The sequence below is a fragment of the Narcine bancroftii genome, chromosome 1, assembly GCF_036971445.1.
Source record: "Narcine bancroftii isolate sNarBan1 chromosome 1, sNarBan1.hap1, whole genome shotgun sequence".
Classification (NCBI taxonomy): Eukaryota; Metazoa; Chordata; class Chondrichthyes; order Torpediniformes; family Narcinidae; genus Narcine; species Narcine bancroftii.
The window spans coordinates 106,093,314-106,110,996 of NC_091469.1; the positions used below are offsets into that span (position 1 = coordinate 106,093,314).

Here is a 17,683-nt window from a genome sequence, read left to right on the forward strand (position 1 = left end):
CTCTTCAACAGCTCCTCTAAGGGGTCCATCGTCATCACTATCTATTTTAAACTAGATGGTGCTGTGAACTCATGGAGTCACCACTCGTTCAATACTGATTTACCCAGTTTTCACACAATTAAAGAATATACTCACTCACTTATTTCAGCACAAAATGGAGTCGACTCTCTTCATTCTCTTCAGACAGAACATTGCATACTTCAACTCCCCAAACATCATCCTTCCAAATCCCTGACCTTCTCATTGGCTCACCATCACACAGGTGATCCTGATGCTCTCACTTTCTTCCTCCTGTGTCTGAGATCCATCACCCATATGCAGACTAATGAACCCACACATGCATGCTGTTACTCACGCACGTCACTTCAGTTATGTCATCAGAGGCGATCGAGACCTCTCCCGATGCAGGTAAGTACGTGACCGTAACTACGTAAAGAAGTCTATAGTGAATAATTAAGCACGTGACTCAACAACATGCCCATGTCAGTATGAACTTCCAGCTATATAACGTGCCTGACCCATTCCCTCACTAAAACAGAAATATTGGAAAAACCCTGCATCCTCAGGACCTTCTGAAAAATTCAAAATATTCTTTACCTGTTCAGTAAATTTAATTAATCTCCCTACTGTGTGTATTGTGCACTAGTTCATTTAGCACTCCACCTGCACATTATATGCAAGAGACATTTGTATCTCAACATGTGTGCATCAACTGCAACCAATACCATAATGTACCATGCAACTCGAGTTAATAAGCAAGGTATACCCACTGACATCTAACCACCCTATGAAGAATGACTGATATCAAGGTAGAATCATGTATACGAATGTCCAGAGAGCAAGATGGGCTGCATGTTTGGTGTAGTGGTTAGTGCAACGCTTTTACACCACCAGCGATTGGGACCAGGGTTGGAATACTGTGCTATCTGCATGGGTTTTCCCCAGAGGGTTCAGTTTCCTCCCATTGTTCAAAACATACTGGAAGTTGTAGGTTAATTGGGTGTAAATTGGGTGGCATGGATTCATGGGCTGAAATAGCCTGTTACTGTGCTGTATATCCAAATTTAAAAATTTAAATTTAAAATTTAAAAAGATGGAGAGAGCAGAGAGAATGGAGAGACAGCAGAGAAGAAAAACAAATCATTGGTTTTGCTTCACTGAATAATGGAAAGTTGACTCAGATATTCAATACATAAAAATGCTGAAAAAAAAAAATCAGTAAGTCATGCAGCTTCCATAAAAAGCAAAGATATATCACCAACATTTTGGGTCTGAGTCTTTCATCAGAGTGTGAGCTAAAAGCAAGCAGTTGCCTGAATAAAAAGCTGAGGGGAGGGGAGAAGGAACGGGGAGGAGTACAGGCCAACAGGTCATAAGTATTTTGCCAGGAGAGCAGGAGAAAACAGCTGAGTAATGATAAGAGAAGCAGGGTAGCTCTCTGAATGGAGAGAGAATGGGTCAGGGAGCCAGAGGAAAGGAGAGGGAGATGGGATGGACCGAAGGGAAACCAGAGGTCGATGTAAATGCCATCTGGTAAGTGAGTGTCCAGACGGAAATTGAGATGCTGCTCCTCCATATTTGCAGGTGGCATTGGTTTATTCAAGCATCTATCTGCTTTTTGCTCATACCTTGACAAAGGGTTCCAGCCTGAAATGTTGGATGTATATCTTTGCCTCCTATCGATGCTGTGTGATTGGCTGAGCTTCTCCGTTTTGTGTATTAAACTACAATCACAGCGCCTGCAGACTTTCTTTTTTTAAACTCAGATATTCAAGTTTTGCAAGAGTTCTGAATCATTAATTTCACACTCAACATTTGAAGGTTGTTAAATATTTTTTTTAGGAGGAAAATAAAATCTCTGAAGATGCAGCTGTAGTTCTGAGAACTCAGTGAGAAGGCTTGAAGGGACAAAAATACAGGATCAGATAAGTGTTAGTAGTTAGTGATTATAACGGTCAGAGAAGTAAATAAAACAAAGGCAGGAAATATTGTAAATTACAATTTCTCCTTGACACCAGATATTGAGGAAGGACATAAACACGAAGAGCATATTCAGTTGGGTCAGAGGAAAAAAGGAAGTAAATGACGTAAAGGAAGGACAGGACGGGAAATAGAATGCAACCTTTCGATTAAAGCTATGTGAGAGTAATGTGAGAGGAAGCTGAATGGTGTATACAACAGATGATAAAAAGACAAACATTGCTCAGGTCTGAATATCAAAGTGACCTATAACCCACAAAGCATACCTTTGGCCCCCAAATGCTGAAGACCATAAGATATTAGAGAAGAAATATAGGCTATGATTCCCAAAATGGGCGCTCCTGCCACCTCTTGGGCAGTAGAAAGATCCGAGGAGGGTGGGGTGAGGGAAAAGGGGGGGGGGGGTTAGGGGGCAATAATTTTCTGGCTAGACTCCAGATGGCTGCAGTGAGCAAAATAATTGGCAACAAGGTGTTCTCGTGAGAGCTGGTCCTGGTGGCCGCCATGTTGTACTGGTGTCACCACCCCCCCCCCCACCTCAGCGCCATTGTATGGGGGGGGTCCTCGGAATGTGGCTTGGAGCCCAAAGGGGGTGGCATCCCAATAGTATGGGAACAACTGCCATAAGACGTGGGAGCAGAAATAGGCTATTCAGCTATTTAGTCAGCTGATCAATTTTCCCACCAGCTCCACTGCCCGTCCTTCTCCCCATAACCTTTGATGACCTGGCTAATCAGTAACCTATCAATCTCCATCTTAAATACACCCAATTACCTGTCCTCTACAACCACCTGCGGCAACAAATTCCACAGATATATCACCCTCTGGCTAAAGAAATTCCTCTGCATCTCTGTCCTAAGTGGACACTCTTCAATCCTGAAGATGTGCTCTCTTGTCCTCTATTCTCCCACCGTGGAAAACAACCTTTCGACATCTACTCTGAAACATTTTGAATGCTGAAAGGCATGGACAATGAGATCTCCCCATATTCTCCTAAATTCCAAGAACTATCAAACGAACATCTGGTAACCCTTTCATTCCCAGAATCATCCTTGTGAACCTCCTCTGAACTCTCTCCAATGTCAGCACATCCTTTCTTGAAATGGAGCTCAAAACTGCTCACAGTACTCCAGTGTGCTCTCACCATAAAACCTCGACGTCACAACCCTCCTCTTACATTCTATTCCTCTTGAAATTAATGCCAGCATTACATTTGCCTTCTTCACCACTAATCCAACCTACAAGTTTACATTGGGTAATATTTATGAGCTTAACAGTTTTGAATGTCGACATTAATTACCTAATGTTTTTTTCTTTTTCTTTCTCCTTGTCATCAGGAACAAGAGCTTCAATATTTCCCTTGCTGATTTTTTCTTCTTCTTTTCCTCTTTTTGACAGTCTATTTTGTAAAAATGGTGGTCCACGCTTGTTCAGATTTGGCCTTTTGAATTTCTGGATTAAAACAAACCTAGAAGTTGGTTGAAGATAGAGCAAAATAATTCTGCATCTTTCTTATTCGTAATTAAAAAAAAAACCCAGCACTCTGCTTCTTGGAGTTCTGACAATTCCTGCTTTGAATGTCACTAGTCAAAAAACAGTCAAAAATCATCGCATTATTGCATCTCTGAGGAAGAGATGCATGCAAGGTGTTGGTGGCAGTTCGTTAGAGTCTTCTTCAGGTTGGCCTGATTGAAGTGTCCCACAATGATTGGGAAGGCATCAGGATGTGCTGTCTCTTGGTTGCTAATCACAGTACTCAGTCCCTCCAGTGCCAGCCTGATGTTAGCCTGGGGCGGAATGTACACTGCGACCAGAATGCTATGGTGAACTCCCTCAGCAGGAAGAATGGGCGACACTTGATTGCCAGATCTTCCAGGCCGGGGGAGCAGGACTCCAACATAATCATCACTTTTGCGCTCCATGATGAAGTAACAATGACATAACTGCCACTTCCCCTGGTTTTTCCTGACATGGTGTCTGGTCAGTGCGGTGGATAAAACAGTAAGACAAGTGCATTTTCATCAGCGAAGGTGATTAAATATCATAATTTTAAAGAAAAACATGGATTCTCAGTCTTTTTTTTTTAAAAATCAACAGATTGAAACAGGATAAGTATTGATGGGGATGATAGGTCTTGCATCTATTTCGATTCAAGAAGTATTGTAGGAAAGGCAGAGAAGCTTAGAGCGTGGATTGGCACTTGGAATTATAACATTGTGGCCATTAGTGAAACTTAGTTGTAGGAGGGGCAAGACTGGCAACTCAATGTTCTGGGCTTCGATTGCTTTAGACGTAATGGAATGGGGGAGGGGGTGGTGGGCGAGGGGAAGTGAAAGGGGAATGGCATTGCTCGTCAAGGAAGACATCACAGCTGCGGTCAGGCAAGGCAGACCAGAGATCTCAGTCATTGAGGCTGTATAGATGGAGCTGAGGAACGGGAAAGACAAGTCCACACTCATGGGGTTGTATTTTTGACCACCCAATAGTCAATGAGAATTAGAGGAGACAATCAGTAGAGAGATAGCAGAGAGCTGCAGAAAACACAAGGTTGTGATAATAGGGGATTTTAATTTTGCACATATTGACTGGAACTCCCATACTGCAATGGTTGGATGGCTTGGAGTTTGTCAAATGTGTTCAGGAAAGTTTTCTAAATCAATATATTGAGGTACAAACTAGAGAGAATGCAATACTGGATCTCCTTTTAGGGAACAAGACAGGACAGATGACAGCAGTATGTGTAGGGAAACATTTTAGGTACACTGATCATATGCCATTAGTTTCAAGTTAATTATGGAGAAAGATAGCTCTGATCATTGGATTAAGATTGTAAATTGGAGAAAGGCTAATTTTGAGGAAATCAGAAAGGATCTAGAATACATGGATTGGGATAAAAATATTTTGGGCAAGGACACATGAGGTTAGTGGAGGACCTTCAAAGTTGAAATTTTGAGAGTACAGAGGTTGTATCTTTAAAATTTTTAAAATTTTAAATTTAGACATACAGCACAGTAACAGGCAATGCTGTCCAATTTTCACCCCATTATTGTACATGTTATGGTAAAATTGTACAAGGCATTGGCGAGGCCAAATTTGGAGTATTGTGTGTAGTTTTGGTCACCTAACCACAAGATATCAATATGATAGAAAAAGTGCACAAGATTGATTTGGATGTTGCCCAGACTTCAGGAACTGAAAGGTTAAACAGGTTAGAACTTTATTCCTTGGAGCGCAGAAGAATGACGTTAGATTTGAGAGAGGTATTTACAATTATGGGGGAAATAGGCAAAAGTAAATGTAGATAGGCTCTTTCCATGGAGGGGAGGTGAGATACAAACCAGAGGACATGGGTTAAGAGTGAAAGGGAAAAGTTTGGGGGGAACATGAGGAGGAACTTCTTTACAGAGAGTGGTGGGTGTGGAATGAGGTTCCAGCTGAAGTGGTGAATGCGGGCTCAATTTTAATACTTAAGAATTTGGACAGGTACACGGATGGGAAAGGTTTGCAGAGCTATGGACTGGGTGCAGGTCAGTGGGACTAAGCAAAAAAATGGTACGGCACAGACTAGAAGGGCCAAAGAGGCCTGTTTCTGTGCTGTAGTGTTCTACGGTTCGACTGAACACTGCGTTGATATAAAAAGGGTGAAGCACACAAGTCTCCAGATGCTCTGATTGGAGTAAAAACAGAAATGCTGGAGGAGCTCAGCTGCTCTCACAGCACCTACAGGAGCTAAAGATACATAACTGACATTTCAGGATTTTATTGTGTTAAAAAGCTGAGGAAAAGAGAAGAATGGGGAGGGGGAGGAGTACAGACCAACAGATGTCAGTAATATATCGTTCCCCTCCTATGGACGCTGCGAGACCAGCTGAGTTCATCCAGAATATCTGTTTTTATTATATTGAAATAAATGTATCTTTGGTTTTCAGTTTCTTTTCCTCAAACTTGCTGACTTATTAACTGTTCGTTAAAATCAGCAGTAATTAGCTAGTCCCATTAGAAGTAATGCAGGTAAATTGTATTTGATTTACTTACCTGTGGCTGAGAGGCGGACAGTACCTTGGGTTCAAGCACATCCAGTGCAGGCACAACCACAGGCAGAACTTGCTTCAACTCTCTGTCATGATTTGCACCTGCTAAATGTAAAGACAGTGACTTAATACATTTTCAGACAATCGATTTTGAATGATCTATGAAAACTGTAGCATTTCCTAATTTTCAATGCAGATCTAGAAAACAATACATGCCATGAATGTATTTTCACATGCCACTTGACACATTCACATGCTGGACGACAATATTGTAATTACAACTTGAAACCTTGTTCAAGGAATCATTTAAAAAAAAGTAAAAAGCAACTAGGTTTTAAAGGTGACATGAAAATAATAGCCATGCTTGAAAATAACCCAGACTAGTTTTAATAATCAGAATCCCTAAAACTAAAAGGTTCCTGTCATGCTCCAGAACAGGAATAGACAGGTGTCACTGGCTGTAATTAGCTGTTAGCAAACGCCCTAAGGTCGAGGCTATAATAAGTGCATCCCACTTGCAAATGCACTGATCTACAAATCTACACACACTCTCAGATACCTCAAAGGGCTCCACTTTTATTTACACTACCTATTTTTTAAAAAAATGCTGAGTTTTCCTATCATTTATGCTATTTCTTGCTAATTTACTCCCAATTTCTTATTTCATCTCTACTTCTTCCAAGATCTCACAATCAGAGGTGACTTTTATATCCCCTCTAAATTTCTTGCTACCTCATCTGCTCTCAGAAAAAGTTTATGCCAACCACTATCTATGTCTCTGTCAGCCTCAATCTCTTCTTCCTCAGCATCCCCCTCTCAAGGAAAACAAATCCAGCCTCTCCAGTCTTGGTAATGGAAGCACTCCATCGTAACCACATTCTGCTGAAACTCCTCTGTGCTCTCCAGACCTGATACCTTCTTTCTGTATGAAGTTGACCAAAACTCATTCTTAAAAGGACAGCACAATATTGTGAGCCTAAGAGCCTGTACTGTGTAGTATTGATCTGAGGTCTAAGGCACCACAGAGATTGCCTCATCAATATTTTTACCAAGTGCACCAGAACTTTTCCAGCTCATGAAGGCTAACATGATGGAGCAGACTTAATGGGGCAGATCACTTACTCCTTCTCACTCCAGCATTTCTGTGTTTTTATTACAATCACAGCATTTTCAGATTTTTGTGTTTCATTTCCTATGAAAAAATAAAGCATAATAAAAACCCCAGGCAGCTTCAGAAAAAAAAACATTAACCCAGAAAATAAGATTCATCATTCTTAACCCACATCACTTGAGATGTAATGTAAACTGCAATCAAGAATTATGGTCTAGAAAGTTGCTTGTGTATGGATTCAGATAACATTATTTTACATGTATTTGTCTCCTTTTCTGATTCCCCAGAGGAAGTAGTTTCTATGCATCAACTCTATCATTTTAATTTCTTTTGACCCTAATTAAACTTGAGAAAAAAATAAGCCTGGTTGTGTAGCATGTCTTTATTTGATTGGTTAAAAGCCAAAAGGTCAGGATAGAGAGAACACCTGAAGACAAACAGGTGGTGCAAGAATCATCTTTTTAGCTTTCGTGACAAATAATATTTGTCCAGGTGCTTAAGAGGCGTGAACATCCGTGCATCTTCTCCAGCAGACAGGTGAAGGAAACAGAAGAACTACATTCATATAGCAACTTTGGTTGCCAGTTATTTCCTCATTCCCTCAAGAACAATCTCATGTCATATTTTCCAGACCAGTTGATCTTCAACCTTCTTACACCCACAGACCACGTAAATATTCCTTTACACCACGGAGAACTAAGATCAAATTGCGGGACCACCAGTGGCGGGTGGGAGCTGGTGAGTTTGAGGACATTCCTAGAACTCCAGCAGCATTCTTGTTTACTTTTAGTGGGAAATGTTCATTATTTTGTCATCAATTTACAACCTTGTTTTACATGTTGCACTTATTGTACCCTCGATGTTTGTCCTTGTGTTACGAGCCCAGAGGACCCCAAAACCCAGCAGCAATAGATATTCACCAAGACAAATGGTTACTTAAACAAAAGTTGCTTTCAATTATCTTTAAAGATGAAAACAGAATTTACACTTTAACTTATCACTATTAACTTACTTCACCTAACTTAACCACCTTCTAATGTGTATGTAATGTGTGTAAGTTTAGAAAAGTTCTTTGGTTCACAGTCCAATCTCACTTCTCATTCCTTCAAGTTCACTGGTTGCAGGCAATTCTTATATTGTGTACAGAATAAAACATGTCTAAAGTTCACCAGGCTTTGGTGCTCGACAGGTAAATGGTTCAGGAAGGTTCTTGACAGTTTTCAGTGAGAGATGTGTTGTTCCAGGACATCCACAACTGATGTATTTCCATCAGTCACCTCAGTGTCTTACTAACGAAACTTGCCCCATCAGGGTTCTCCAGATGATAACCTCTTTCTTTCAGGTCACCAGAGTTCTTTTCTGTTTCTCTTATTCCAAGTGCAACATTAGGCAGCCAGGCCTCTCCTCTTGCATTTACCACATGGGCTTCGACCAGGCTGTCTTCTAAAAGCTTGCCAGCTTGTCCTGTTCCAGTCCCAGCAACTTCTTGCTGGTTGTAACACTGTCAAGTGTTCTCTCACTTTCACACTCAAGGTCTGTTGCCTTGATAAATAATAATCCATTAGTGACGTCTCTGGAGCACTTTTCAAAGCTCTTGCAAAAAGGTGTGAGAAGCCATTATGTCTCCAGTATTTCAAATAAGATCTGTTTGCATGTGGCCTACTCTAACAAACCTTTTCCAATTTATCTCCTAAAAACATTTCTATATACTCTGTCATACTTGCCAGGTTGTGGCAAACCATCTATGTCAAACACATGGACCACCCATGACCCCACCGGTCACAGGTTAAGCAATACAGTTGCAAAACTAAACTGCTTTAGTCTACAGAGGGTGTAAGACTCTAGAGAATGAGGCTATTTGGCCATTAAGTCTGTTCTGCGGTTCGAATCACGGCAGGTGCATTGTTCCTCTCAGCCCCATTCTCCAGCCTTCTCCCCATGATCTTGACACTATTAGTAATCAAGAATCTCACAACTTTGACTTTAAATTTACCCAAATACGGCCTCCATATTTGTCAGTGGCAACAAATTCTACGGATTCACCACCCTCAGGGTAAAGAAACTTTTCCTAATCTCTGTTCTTTATTCTGAGGCTGTGCTCTCTGGGCAAGGACTCTACCATCATAGGAAATATCCTCAACACATCCACATTATCCAGCTGCAACCTCTTAATGTATCGCATTACAAATAGTAAAAAAAAATCTATTCAAGCAGAGTAAGATGTTTTTTTTCCCATCTCACTAGCTCTACACAAAACCCTGAAACACCTGGACAGAAAAGACATATACCGGTACTCCCCGACTTGTGACCTATGCGACTTGCATCCATCCGCACATACAACAGAAAATTTGTTTAGAAAAAAAGAAAATATATATAAAACTTATGCAGTTTATGTTGTATTGGACAGACTATAACAGGGATATAGGGCAAGCAAGAGCTAAAATGTGCATTATTAACTTGTTAGTCGGCATCCCAGGGTCCATTCGCTGGGTGCAGCATGCACAGTTTGCCTATTGGATGCATGGCTGATACATGCACAAGAATTAACAGCGCACATTCAATACCAATAGGGCGCTAAACTCTCATGCATATGCCAACCGAACTCCAATATGCGAACCCACCACATATTACCCCAACCGAAGACTCATGCATGCACTCAGAAATCAAAAGTGGCCGTGCCCAACTTTCAGACCCCGACTAACAAGGTAAGTATGTGCATTTTAGCTCTTCCATGCCCTGTATCCCTGTTATAGTTTGTCAAATACAACATAAACCACGTAAATGTTATATTTTTCTTTATTTTTTTTAAACGTACGCAATTCTGACATACGCCCATTCCGAGATACGACTGATCCATCATCCCGAATTATAGTCGTTAAGTCAGGGAGTACCTGTACATCAAGATGCTTTTTATTGACAACAGTTCTGCATTCAACATAATAATCCCCTCAAAACTGATCAGAAATCTCCAAGACCTGGGCCTAAATATGTAATATGTAATCCTAATGTAAAAATAAAAATGTGTAATTGGATCCTGGATTTCCTCACCTCGAGCAAGAACATCTCTTTCATAATCTCCATCAGCTCTACAGCACTACAGGGCTGTTCTTAGCCGCTTAATCTACTCACTTTACAGTATGACTGTGGATCAGTCCAACAATAATATCATCTACAAATATGCTGATGTACCACCATTGTAGGCTGCATAAAAAGGGGTGAAGAGTCAACATACAAGAGGGAGATTAAAAACTTGGCTGAATAGTGTAACAACAACCTTTCACTTAATGTCTCCAAGTGCTGATTGTGGACTGGAAAGGAAAAACCAGAGGTGTACGATCCAGTAATCATTGGGGGATCAGAGGTGGAGATGGTGAGCAAATTTAAATTCCTGTATGGCACTATCTCAGAGGACCTTTCCTGGATCCATCAAACTAATGTCATCATGAAGAAAACAGATCAGCCTCTCTACTTCCTCAGGAATTTATGGTGGTGGTTCGCTATGACATTGGAAACCTTGGCAAACTTCTACAGGTCCGTTGTGGAATGTCTGCTGACTGGCTGCATCATAGCCTGGTCTCATACCTCGGAGCCGAAAGCCCTGCAAAAAAAATAGGCACAGCCCAGTACGTCTCAGGCAAAACACTTCCCACCATCAAGAAAATCTTTAGGAATGCTGTCAGTGAACAACAGCAATCATCAAGGACCCACCCAGCACACACTCTGTACTCACTGCTGCCCATCAGGAAAGAGGTATAGGAGGTGCTGCAAGACTCATAAAACCTGGATCAGGAACAGTTCCAACTCCGTCAAACCCCTAACGACAAACTCAGTTAGGGACTCATTTAAGGACTCCGCTTTAGCTTTGCACATTATCTAGTTCTAAATATTTATTTTCTTTATTTGCACAATTTGTTTTCCTTTCTCTTTTAAGTATCTTTTACTTGAGTATTGTTTATATTGCTGATATGTAGAAATTCTACCTGGGCCCTAGGAAAAAGAATTTCAGTGTTGTATATGACATCATGCATGTACTCTGACTTGACTTGAGCACAGAGTTCCTTGCTGTGCATACAAGGGACAACCTCTCCTGGACTCACAACACTTCCTTATCAGTCAGGAAAGTGCAGCAGCGCCTTCAATTCTGAAGGAAGCCGAGGAGGGCAAGGTTACCAGCCCCCAACTTGACAACCTTTTACAGAAATAGAATTGAGTGTGTCCTATCTGGCTGCATCATTTTGTTGTACAGCAGCAGCAAAACATCAAACTGTAAATCTATACAGAGGATCATTAAAGCAGCCAAGAGGATCCCGGGGATCTCCCTTTCCTCCATAGACAATATTTATTAGAAGCATTGCCTAATTAGGGTTCAAGGAATTCGAGATGACCCTTTCCATCCAGCGTACAGCATCTTCAACCCACTACCATCAAGGTGGTGGTACAGGAGCATCAAAATCAGACCATCAGGCTGGGAAATAGCTTCTTCCTGTAAGCTGTGAGGCTGATGAATAGAATGCTATAAGCATGTAAATCATCCCAAATATTTATCCATATTTATTTTGATTATTTATGTGATCATTATGTACACTTTTGTGCATGCACCAAGGTCTGAATAGACACTGTTTCATTGGGCTATAAATGTACAATCAAATGATAATAAACTTAAATGGTAGGGCCCTGGAGAACATTGAAGAACAGAGAGACTTGGGGGCACAGATATATAGTTCCATGAAAGTGGTGATACATGCAGATAGGGTGGTGAAGAAGGTATTTGGCATGCTTGCCTTTGTCAGTCAAGGCACTGAGTATAGGAGCAGGGACTGTAGAAGAGGTTGGTTATCCTGCACAGTCTTGTGCACAATTCTGGTCATCCAGTTATGGGAAAGATATCATAAACTGGAAAGGGTGCAGAAAAGATTCACAAGAATGTAACTGCGACTGGTAGGCTTGAGTTACAAGGAGAGGGTGGGAATTTCCTCCCTTGAAAGACCTAATGGAGACATTATAAAATCATGAAGGAAATAATAAGGTGAGTGGGGGAAGATCTGAAAGAACCTGTGGGAGAACATTTTCAGAGTGGTTGGTATATAGAACAAGCTGCTAAAGGAAATGGTAGAGGCATGTACACTCAACTTTTGGACAGGTCCATCGATAGGACAGAGTTAGAGAGATAGGGGCGAAATACAGGCAAATGGGACTCACATGGTTAGTGTGGACATGTTGGACTGAGGAATTTACACAGTTAGATCAGGCTTGTTCTATAACCTACTGAACCAAGGGGATGGATACATCTGGAATGGAATCACTAAACTTGATTAAGATCAAGGAAGCTTTTAATTTAAATGGCTCTGGTATGGGTGAGTGGCAGGACAATCACAAAGGAGTTGATGGGCAGAAGAACACAAAATGCTGAAAAAACAGTGGGTTAGGCAACAGTGGAGGAGATGGAGAACACGACAGCAAATGAGCTAGGTGATTGGAGGAAAAGGCCAAAGCCTGAGGAAGATACACTCAGGAAGGAAGTTTTCGGTGACAGGCAGAGGGGTCAGGGGAAGGGATAGAGAAGGCAAGTAGAAAGAATGGGGTTAGAGAGATAGCAGAAAGTAACAGGGATGATTATGAAGCTAAAGGCAGAGGTTTCTAGAAATTGGAAAAGTTGATGCATGTAATACACTTGGCACAGAAGAGGAGATACAAGCGCAGCAGTGGCTTTAGGTGCGGAAAAAGTGTTTGATTAATTAGAATGGGACTTTTCTGTTTAAAGTACTTGAAAAGTTTAGACTGGGACGATTACATAGGATTAAAGTCCTATGTAATGGACCAAAAGCAAAGGTGGTAACAAATGGACAAGTCTCTAACTTTTTTCAATTATCTAGATCCAGAAGAGAAGAGTATCCATTGCACCCAGCAACAGAATCATTGACAGAATTGATTAGGTTTGAAGGTTTTAGAGTTGGTAGAACATAAAATTAGCTTATTTGCAGATAATGTAATAATTTATTTCACAGAGCCAGGAAGTTCATCACGTAAATTATATTCAAGATTAAAATATGGAATAGTATCTGGTTACAAAGTAAACTGGGACAAAAGTAAGATTATGCCCTTACTTTGGTTGATTATACAGTGTAAAAAAGATGTACTCAATTTAAATAGCCAGTGAATGGAATAAAATACTTAAGAGATACGAAAGGATAATAATTTAAAAAAAAATTTAAATTGAATTATAATCCCTGAAGAAAATTTATGAATTTTTTTTAATGAATGGAGCTACCCATAACTTTACTGGGAAGAGATGATTGTATAAAAATGAATATTTTTTTCTTCAGTTACAATATCTTTTTTCAAACATTGCCTATATTTATTCCACAGAATTTTTTTCAGGAATTGAATAAATATATAAGAAAGTTTCTTTGGAAGGCCAAAATGTCAAGAGTCTCATTAGAGAAATTAACTTGGAAATTTGAATTGGGAGGACTACAACTTCCAAATTTAAAAGTTATAAAGCAGCGCAAATGAGATTTCTCTCCTCCTTCTTTGAAGAGGGAGAGAAACCAGCGTGGATTAAGATAGAGATGGATAAAATAGGGAAATAACACCTGAAGGTTTTATATATAAATGGGATGAGATAATAATAGCTGGAGATACAGATACTCCATTATTTAAACATTTTATTAATATATGGAACAAAGTAAATGTTGAAACGGGAATGAGGAATTATGAGGAACCTATAATGCCATTGACTCAAAATAGACTTATTCCCTTCACAATGAACAACTGGGGGCGTGGCATGATGGCTTGAGTGGGAGACGTGAAAGTACACCTCTCACGGGAGAACAAATGAATAACCAACTTAAAAATGCTTTTTGAAATTTTAAAACATTAATAAGCTGCAAAGTTTTCAGTATGGCTTCAAGGGGGAAGGCACACAAAAGCAAGAAAATAGTTGGAAAGAAGGTCAGAAAATCAGAAGTAGTTGGGCCTACCTTGATGTGGTTGCCTTGGGCTCAAGTTCCTCCTCGATCAACCAGAGCTGCAGTAGCCTGTGTGCAGGTGACACCAGCACCATCCCTCTGGGGAGCCGGAGAAAATGGCTCCAGAGTCCAGAAGAGAACAATAGATCTGCAGCTTCCTCAAGAACAATCGCGCATGCACAGAACCAATCAAGCTGTTGCCCTCTGGGGAACAGATGAATCGGCTAAAGCTGCTGTGAGCATTGTTGACTTACAGGTTCAGCCTCTTGTAGAATCAAAGGCAGAATCTGAACTTCATGGAAGTGATTTAAAAGAACAAGAAGAAGACCAAGTCAGAGAGGAGGAGGAGAAGGAAGAAGAAGACCCAAATTAAAATTAACTATATATCAAATTGAATTTGTACAAATTTCTTTGGCAGTTTCTAAGAAGTGTATAGCTATGACTTAGAAATCAGATACAGACTTAGGGATGGAGAGATGACATGCAGAACTTCGTACTTGTATTCCAATTGTGAAGATTACTTGTAACTTAATAAATATCAGATATTTTGGAAAATATGATGCCCATATTTGCAAAATGTTGGTATGATTGTTTAGCAGACTTTCTTAAGACCTCATCTCTTGGTCACCTTTAGCATCATTATGTTATTAAAAACTGCGATATATAGTTTATCCTCTTGTCATTCTCCAGTTTTTCTCTCTTCTATTTTCTTTTTCCTCCTTTTTTTGGGGACTTGGGGAGGGGGGTATTTTGTATACCACATGTATAATTTTTGAAAGTTCTTTATTGAAATAAATGTATTTATTGTTGTAGATTAAAAATTACTGTAACGAGCCCAAAGGACCCCAAAACCCAGCAGCAACAGACATTCACCAAGACAAGTACCCACTTAAACAAAAGTTGTGTTTAATTATCTTTAAACATGAAAACAGAATCAAACTTTAACTTATCTCTATTAACTTAACTAACCCAAACTAACCCCCTTCTAATTCTAAGCGCACATGTATGATGTCTGTGTAAATTTAAGAAAAGTTCTTTGGTTCACAGTTCAATCTCACTTCTCATTCTTCCAAATTCACTGGTTGTAGGCAATTCTTATACTATGCACAGAATTTAACATGTATAAAGTTCACCAGGCTTTGGTGCTCAAAAGGTAAATGTTTACCACTCAGGAAGGTTCTTAGATGATTTGCAGAGAGAGATTTGTTGTTCCAGGATTTCCACAACTGAGGTACCACCATTAGTCACCTCAATGTCTTGCTGATGAAACTTGCCCCATCAGGGTTCTCCAGATGATAGCCTCTTTCTTTCAGGCTACCAGAGATCCTTTCTGTTCCTCTTATTCCAAGAGAAACATCAGACAGATAGCACTGCCTACCATCTACCACTCTGGAGCTTTCTGTTTCCCACCAGCTTTTCCTGGTTTGTTTCAGTCCCGACAGCTCAGTCTCTTTCAGTGTCACACACACCTTGGCTAAGAGAGCTTGATGAGCTCATCTCACCTCTCTCTCTCTCTCTCTCTCCCCAACTGCTAGAAAGCCCATCTGACCGTCTCACTTGCAAAAACCCTCACCTTCTTCAGCAAACAACAAGCTGTTGTCTTAGGTAAACAAAACCTAGGAGTGACTTTTCTGTGAGCACTCTGTAGTAAGGTCAGAAGCCTTGTAGTTATTCAACTAGCTAGCCTCCAATCCAAACAATGGTCTATTCATTTCATGACCATCATTTCAATTAGCACCTACTTGTGAAATGTGCATAACATTCTCCATTGTTTCTGCAAAATTCCCTGAATATGAATTCTTCAGTCTTTCAAATAAGATATGTATGTAACATACTCTAATCTTACCAAATTCTCCCAATATTTATCCATTACATTACTAAATAAAATATTCAAAAAAATACAGTGAACAACTGACTTTTTAATACTTTGTCTACCAAAGGAATTAGGAGAATAGTGGATTGTTTTGAAGGGAGAAGTTTAATGTCATGAGACCAAATGAAAAATAAATAAGGGAAACAAAATAATACAATATTTTGTTATTATCAAATAAAGGCGTATTTGCAGGATAAATTGGGTCCGACAATTTCATTGCCTGAAGAGTGAAATAGAAAGTTTGATTTGTAATAAATCTATTAAGTTTACTTCAGCTACATATTCATTATTGCAAAAGAGAATATGAAAACAAGGAGTCCATAGATCTAGATAAAGATGGGAAACTGAACTAAATATTATTATTCTTCGGGGGAAAATTGGTTGGAATGGTGTAATGATAGTATGACAAACAATAAACATTAGATATAAATTGGTTCAATATAACTTTTTACATCAATTATATCTTACCTCACAGAAATTAAATAGATTTAAATCAGATTTAACGGATAAATGTTTGAGGTGTAATTAAGAGATAGGTACTTTTTTTATATACAGACTCCACTTGGTCATGTCCAAAACTGAGACCTTTTGGGACAGAATTATGAACAATTTTTTGAACAGTTCATTAAAGTTAAATTTCATCAAGATCCAATGCCTTTCTTATTAAGTAATATATCTGGGACAAGACCAAAACTGAAACTTAATATGTTTCAAAAGGAATTCGTGAAAATTGCATTAGCAGTCACAAGAAAATATATAGCAGTGACATGGAAATCAGATTCGTAATGGATATTTGGCATGTGGAAATACATAGTTATATATCGCTTGAGAAAATTACATATAATTTAATAAATAAATATATTCTTAAAGATTTGATGCCCATATTTACATATTTATAGGTATTACATTATGAAAACTATCCCTTAAACCTCAAGAACCTTATCAACTCCATGAAATTAGTATATGCTTAATATTGTACAGGCAAAATTTGATTAAATGTTGCTATGGAATCCAGAGGACCCCAAAAACCAGCAGCAATAGATATGCACCACAACAGATTTACTTAAACAAAAGTAACCATATAACCACTTACAGCACAGAACAGGCCAGTTCGGTCCTACTAGCCCATGCCGTAACAAATCCCCACCCACCTAGTCCCACTGACCAGCACCTGGTCCATACCCCTCCAGTCCTCTCCTATCCATGTAACTATCCAGTCTTTCCTTAAATGTAACCAATGATCCCACTTCGACCACGTCTGTTGGAAGCTCATTCCACATCCCTCCCACTCTTTGACTAAAGAAATTTCCCCTCATGTTCCCCTTATAATTTTTCCCCTTCAATCTTAAACCATGCCCTCTAGTTTGAATCTCCCCCACTCTTAATTGAAAAAGCCTATCCACGTTTACTCTGTCTGACCCTTTTAAAATCTTAAACACCTCTATCAAGTCCCCTCTCAATCTTCTACGCTCCAGAGAAAAAAAGCCCCAGTCTGCACAACCTTTCCCTGTAACTCAAACCTTGAAATCCTGTCAACATTCTCGTGAACCTTCTCTGTACTCTCTCTATTTTGTTTATATCTTTCCTATAATTTGGTGACCAAAACTGTACACAGTACTCCAAATTTGGCCTCACCAATGCCTTGTACAATTTCATCATAACCTCCCTACTCTTAAATTCAATACTCCGATTTATGAAGGCCAACATTCCAAATGCCTTC

General features: G+C 39.7%; 1 protein-coding gene across 6 annotated transcripts in view; it reads right to left on the reverse strand.

The window, feature by feature from the left end:
* Window positions 1–17,683, reverse strand: part of LOC138762189 (endoplasmic reticulum mannosyl-oligosaccharide 1,2-alpha-mannosidase-like) — a 102,288-nt gene that overhangs the window by 64,850 nt on the left and 19,755 nt on the right. For 5 of the 6 annotated variants that reach the window (XM_069935770.1, XM_069935778.1, XM_069935789.1 and 2 more), the window contains 2 exons: window positions 6,016–6,116; window positions 3,281–3,432 (listed from right to left, as the gene is read on the reverse strand). In XM_069935770.1, the coding sequence (XP_069791871.1) occupies window positions 3,281–3,432; window positions 6,016–6,116 (253 nt within the window). The remainder of the gene's footprint in view (window positions 1–3,280; window positions 3,433–6,015; window positions 6,117–17,683) is intronic. The other variant, XM_069935796.1, reaches the window with a different exon arrangement.